Source organism: Parasteatoda tepidariorum, unplaced genomic scaffold, assembly GCF_043381705.1.
Source record: "Parasteatoda tepidariorum isolate YZ-2023 unplaced genomic scaffold, CAS_Ptep_4.0 HiC_scaffold_3173, whole genome shotgun sequence".
Lineage (NCBI taxonomy): Eukaryota > Metazoa > Arthropoda > Arachnida > Araneae > Theridiidae > Parasteatoda > Parasteatoda tepidariorum.
The window spans coordinates 687-6,535 of record NW_027261652.1 but is presented as its reverse complement, the minus strand read 5'-3'; the positions used below and the strand labels follow the sequence as shown (position 1 = coordinate 6,535).

At 30.4% G+C, this 5,849-nt stretch overlaps 1 protein-coding gene across 2 annotated transcripts; it reads left to right on the top strand.

Annotated features, from left to right (window-relative positions):
• The first annotated feature begins 434 nt into the window (after positions 1–434).
• On the top strand, positions 435–5,564 carry LOC107451159 (uncharacterized). Of its 2 annotated transcripts, XM_043057666.2 has the most exons (5): positions 435–749; positions 1,085–1,405; positions 3,025–3,157; positions 3,492–3,518; positions 5,042–5,564. In XM_043057666.2, exons 2-5 carry the CDS (start codon positions 1,332–1,334, stop codon positions 5,234–5,236), a joined length of 429 nt encoding a protein of 142 aa, XP_042913600.2. In that variant the 5' UTR covers positions 435–749; positions 1,085–1,331; the 3' UTR covers positions 5,237–5,564. The 2 variants fall into 2 exon arrangements, with proteins under 2 accessions (XP_042913600.2, XP_071032999.1); XM_071176898.1 differs by lacking the exon at positions 435–749 and having other exon boundaries at positions 1,083–1,405; positions 5,044–5,564.
• The last annotated feature ends 285 nt before the right edge of the window (positions 5,565–5,849 follow it).

Genomic DNA, 5,849 nt, shown 5'->3' with positions numbered 1-5,849 from the left:
TATTTTTATTACATAAAAAGGAAAAATATAAGAAAAGGGAAAATATCGTAGTACATTCCTATACAACTGAAAAGAGGGGGAGAGGGAAGGGAGATGGGCTGAAGGCATGAAACCGGTCTCTCCCTGGCGTATCCGAGTGTTGCGATCGCCAATGACAACACTTTACATGCTTTCACCATTACATTAGGGTGTGATGAGTCATTGGAGAAAGAAGCCGTTAGCTAATTTTAAATTAGGGAACATTATATGGAATCGAAAGCTACATTGAACATAGTTTTAAAACAAAGCATCGTGGAAATTTTGAAAAAAATATTTTTGTCAATGAAATCAAAAAATTTTAAGAGTGGGGAAAATATCGTAGATATGTAGTAATATAATACGTGCGTAGATATGTATCAAAATATCGTAGAGCAACTGATAAGAGAAGGAGAGTGAAGGAGGATGGTCAAGCATACCTTTATCTTAGAGTGTGGAGAGTCATAGGAGAAGGAAGTACATTAGCTTCAGTCTTGATTTTCAAATAGATTAAAAAATTTTGCACTTGGAAATTGCATGGAACTGAAAACTACATTGAACATAGTTCCAAAAAAAAAGCATAATGGAAATTTAAAAAAATATTTGTGGTAAATAAATACGGAAAAATGTTAAGAAAGGAGAAAATATCGTAGTACAGTCCAATACAACTGAGAAGAGGGATAAAGGGGAGGGATTGAAACATGGAATCGAAAGGTATTCTTCCCAAATTACGTGTCCCGCAGTGGACTGATCGTTAAGACACGGTTCCCAGCAGATCACCGAAGTCAAGCATCACTGGCTGCGGTCAGTGTGGGGGTGGGTGACCACTTGGATCAGCCTGCGTAGGGACCGAGGGTGTGCGGTATTAGTCCTCGTTAAACTGTTCTACCGTAAAGTGCTCGACTTCGCGCGCAGGTCGTCGGGCTACCGAAGCGGGGGTGCCATCCCCTCCGCAGAGGATCAAAATTGTGATGGCATGTCTTCGGATCATCCTCAGGGATGTTTCCCAGACCGTCGCCAATAGCCCATTGTGCAGCTCTAGTGCAACGTAAATTAACAACAACAACAGCTCTAGTGTGACGTAAATTAACAACAACAAAACCAGTGTTGTTTGACTTCGGTAATCTACTGAGACAATTGTCATCATTAACTTTCAGTGAAGAACACATAACTGGAGCAGAAATAAACAGGCGATAGCTTCAAAACAGTATTTTCCTCTTTGCAGCAATTTCAGATGTGTTGTTATTAAATAACCGATGAGGTGTTTCTGGTTATTTAAATTTTACTACTTTTAATAAGAATATTGGAAGATTTTTATGATGTCAACTCCAACAGAGGATGAAAACACTATAGATTTTAGTTTATTTGATCTAGTCAATAAAGATTTAAAGTAAGGCGTGCTTTTAATTATTTTTTAAAATGCTTGAAAGTAATTGAATTATTGATCTCTGCTGAAAATTTTTTTAAATGAAAATTTGGGTGATTTCGTATTCAGTATCTTCATAATAATTTCGCCCTAAAGTTCTTTGTTGCCCTTCTAATCTTGAATAAGAATAATAGAATTTCCGTAAACATAAACATTGGTGGTTCTAAGTATATTGAAGCATTCTTTCCAAAAAAAGATGTAAATAATTATTGTGGTTCCTGATCAGAGTACCGCAGAAAAATCTGAGAATGTTATCAATCTGGAAAACCTGATAGTCTTATCAAAATACTTCCAAGAAAGGAGAAAGTGATATTTTGTGCTATGTACACTACAGCATAAAGCACAAATTAACGAACTTAAATTGTCATACTATAGTTTCAACTCAATTAACAAGAATCTTAGGATAGTTCTTTTAAGAATCAGAAATTTATAACATAAAAATATTATGATTTTAAGGCTTAATTGAAGTAATTTTTTTATGCACTTTTAATAAATTTTCCTTTCAATGTTAAAAGGTACATGATTATGGTACAATGTTAAAAGGTACAATTTTTTAAATTAAATTTTTTTTCTAGAAAGATTGTTGTAATAATATCTCTGCAGAAATGGTTTTATTTTATAACCATGATTGAACAGCTGCCTAATTTTTGAGTTAACGACTACTAACATTCAACTACGTAGCTTTGTAATTTTGAACCCAATCCAGAATACAAGAAAACGCCTGGATTAAGTATTGGTAGAAATTTGCATTTCTGAAGGACATTTTATGGAACTAATCATTTTGCGGTTTTCCACAGTTAGCCTCACTACAAGGAGACTTTAAACCATAATCCGTCTACCACTGAGGATATTTTATGTCGGCACAGTGGCCGGTGCAAGTCGGATGCGTAATTCATTTTGACCACCCATGGCTGGCATTAGAAGACAAACGCTCNGCACTATTTTATTCCATTTACATATTAATTAAATTAGTTTGAATTTAATTAATAAATGCATAAAATTAATGTGTGTTTTTTTCTTAAGTTTTTCGCACTACGCTTCATTACAGTTAGAAATTTAAATCTTTCACAATGAATAGCACTATACCAGCTGTCAAAAATGTATTTAAAGTTGATGAATTTACAAAAAAATCAATATCAGTTAAGCAGGGGGTCTGCCCAAAACTGAAAAACATGGCAAGGGGTGTATGGGACAAAGAGGTTCAGGAACCACTGGTCTAAGTTTTATTTTTTGAAAAAATTATTATAATTTTTTTTTTTTTTAAATTTGAGACTTGGACAAGAGACCTTGTACACTTTAATAAATTACAACTACATTTACTTAATAATAATTTTTTGTTTAATCTAACAAAATAAGTATCTTTAAAACTACTATCTGTATTTTCCACTTTGAAGATGGGTTTCTGAAAGTGCACATTTCCATAAAGAAAGCAGTTTTCATGACTGAATTTATTTTTCTTAAAAGTTTAAAATTGCTGCTACTTGAAAATCTATATAATGGTGTTTTACTTTTTCATTACATTTTCTGAACATGAGAATTCATCTGGAAACCATTGTTACTAATAATTTTTATTTTATGTTTAGAAAATTCTTTTTGGAAGAAAAAGTAAAAAATGAGAAAGTTGTGGTGATATCATTATTTGGCAAGACTTCCCTGAATTCATCTCAATTTAAGGAGCATCTCATTGCTGAGGTTTTGAATAAACATATTTTTGAGGTTAATATTAAGTCATTTTAAAATTAAATGTAACATTTATTCATTTTCAAAATTATTTCCTTAATGAAAATCTCAAGTAGCTTTTTATATTATAGAAATTTACTATTAGTGTCATTTAAGTAATTATAACTCTAAAGTGAACAGTAATTACTTTAAATTTACCAATGTCAGTTTAATATTTCATTGTACTTATAGTTTAAAGTTCTTTTTTTTACTCATTAATCAGTTTGTGATATCTAATCTGATTAATATGCTGTGTTATGATGAAATCTTTTTTAATGTGTAATTTATTAAGAATAGTACTTAATTGTTATTTTTTTTTTTTATTCTTTAGAATGAAGAAGCTTGTCAGTCTACTTCTGTAAGAAAATGTTTATTAATTTATACTAGTTGGGCAATCCACTGTGTAATGTATAGTAATTTTATTTATAGTTTTAAAAATGCAAAGAATATCATTAGATGGAGATAGTCAATGTAGAAATGTAACTCTCCCTGTGGCAGAATTTTTTTAGGTTTTCTGCAACAAAAACTCTCTAGTGCTAATATCTTTCTACAAGATACTTTCAATAATAACAAAGATGTAGGTTACAAATGTAAGATAACAAAAATGCTGTTTTTGCAAAAAAAAAAGCAATGTCTTTTTTTAAATTGATTTATGTAATATTTTTTTATTCTGATATTATAGGCGATATACTTGAATTTTGTTGGGGGGAGAAGCGTACTAATTCCTTTCTTTACAAACTGGGAATTCAATTTTTATTTTCGTCTTTTTTTAAAAAAAGGTGACCACTTAAAGAGCATTTGATATTTAGGGAAGATATTTCAGCTATACTAAACTATTTCATTTACTATGGCATTATTTAAATTTGTTCAGCTGTTCCTTTTTTTCCCTCAAAATTTTAATTAAGACTAGCATAGTTAGTCGAATTTAGCTACACACAAAAACAATGATTTTGTTTCCTCATAATATAGTGTGTATAATATGTACAGGGAAAACACAGTTAATTTTTTTTCTCCAAATTTGAGTGGCAACCCTACATTAACATTGATTGAGCATCATTATCGTCAGTTAAAGTATGGCAATGCTTATTTTTTGTTGAAAAATCTGGCTATGCACCCTATTTCATCCAAAAGCTGACGCTTACCATAAAAAATTCAACCTAATCTTAAGATAAGCACAGGGCTCATTTTGTGTAATTATTGTGTAATAAAACCTTTGTTTAAAGTGAGAGAAACACATTTAATAAATGAAGTTTTGATTGCATATTTAAAAAATAAATTTATTCACACATTATTTCAACTATTAGTATTTTATTTTTTGTCTTTTTTGTGTAATACTTTGTCTATTATAACATTTAAATAATCTATATCTTTTTTACACGATTGCCACTCCACAGGGAATTTAAAAATCACCTAAAATAACAGAGAAAATGCTGTAAATTTTAAAATTTTCCTTACAAACTGGGAATTTTATTTCTTATTTTTGTCTTTTGAAAAATTCAGAACTCTCAAAAAACAATCTATGGGATATTTAAAGATAATAATTCAGCTATTATTTCATTTATTATACCATTAAATATGTTCAGCTGTTCCTTCTTTTTCCTCAAAGTTATACCAGCAATTTAAACTAGTATAGTTAGCCCAAAATAGCTCACAGAGGAGAACAATAATTGTGTTTCTTCTTAATATATTGCATATAACATGTGCCAAAAAATTTTTTTCTTCCAAATTTAAGTGGCAACCCTGTTTTAAAATTTTTTTTTTAAATTAAGTTTGTCAATTCGTTTCAATAATGCTCTCAATAATTATTTGAAATGTATATTTTTATTAATATAAATTTACAGTAATTCATAACCATCATAATACTGATCTTTTACTTTCAAGAGGAGTTGTGAAGTAGAAGGATATTGCGATCCTTCTGTCAGCGCCATATTTCTTCAAGCAACTGACATATCTGATACAAGTGTTTTAGTTCGTAAATGTAAAGAGTTAGGAACAGAGTTGGAAACAAAGGTAAAAATCAAAATTTGTGTTTTAATTTACTTCACTTGTTTTATTTTCACTCACTTGGTTTATTGATAACTAAGCATATATTTTAATTACTTTTCGGGGTTTTTTCCCAACCCTTTTAAATATTGACTAAGTTGTTCTCAGTGATAATTTGTCAGGATTTGCTGTCACCGATTGCACAGCTCTAGTGTGACATTAATAATCAACCTTAATTACGATAGATTTAGTAGAAATATTTTGTCTAATATTAATACCAAAAATATGCATGAAAGATAAACTTCTATTCATATATTTTGTACCAAGGTAGTAAGAGAATTGAAAAAGATAACTTATCAAATTTTTTTTATAATGGCACCTATAATAATATTGGGTTAATGCATACGTTTCCGCTTTTTTTTTTAAAATTTTTTTTTACTTAAACTTAATTTTTTTACATAAAATAACAATTTAATCAATAATGTACTCTCCGTTGTTGTGTATGACTTCCTCTCAACATTCAACCAGTTTAACGATGCCTCTTTGACAGAAATCACCTGAAAGCGTCTCGAAAAAGTCGTCCAGCCAAGCCCATAATTCGACGTCATTATTGAATGAAACGCCACATGAAGCATTTGAGTAGCTCTGTGCTTGCTCTGTCTAGCAGCTTTTGTAGCTTTGGCAGCTCGATTAAACTCAAAATGAA

What these genes read in the sequence shown, in the direction of transcription:
- LOC107451159 (XM_043057666.2), top strand. Translation starts at nt 1,332, where the DNA reads ATGATGTCAACTCCAACAGAGGATGAAAACACTATAGATTTTAGTTTA. An exon ending in CTAGTCAATAAAGATTTAAA is followed by an intron (nt 1,406 to 3,024) that starts GTAAGGCGTGCT and finishes TTTTATGTTTAG; the next exon opens with AAAATTCTTTTTGGAAGAAA. An exon ending in TGAATAAACATATTTTTGAG is followed by an intron (nt 3,158 to 3,491) that starts GTTAATATTAAG and finishes TTTATTCTTTAG; the next exon opens with AATGAAGAAGCTTGTCAGTC.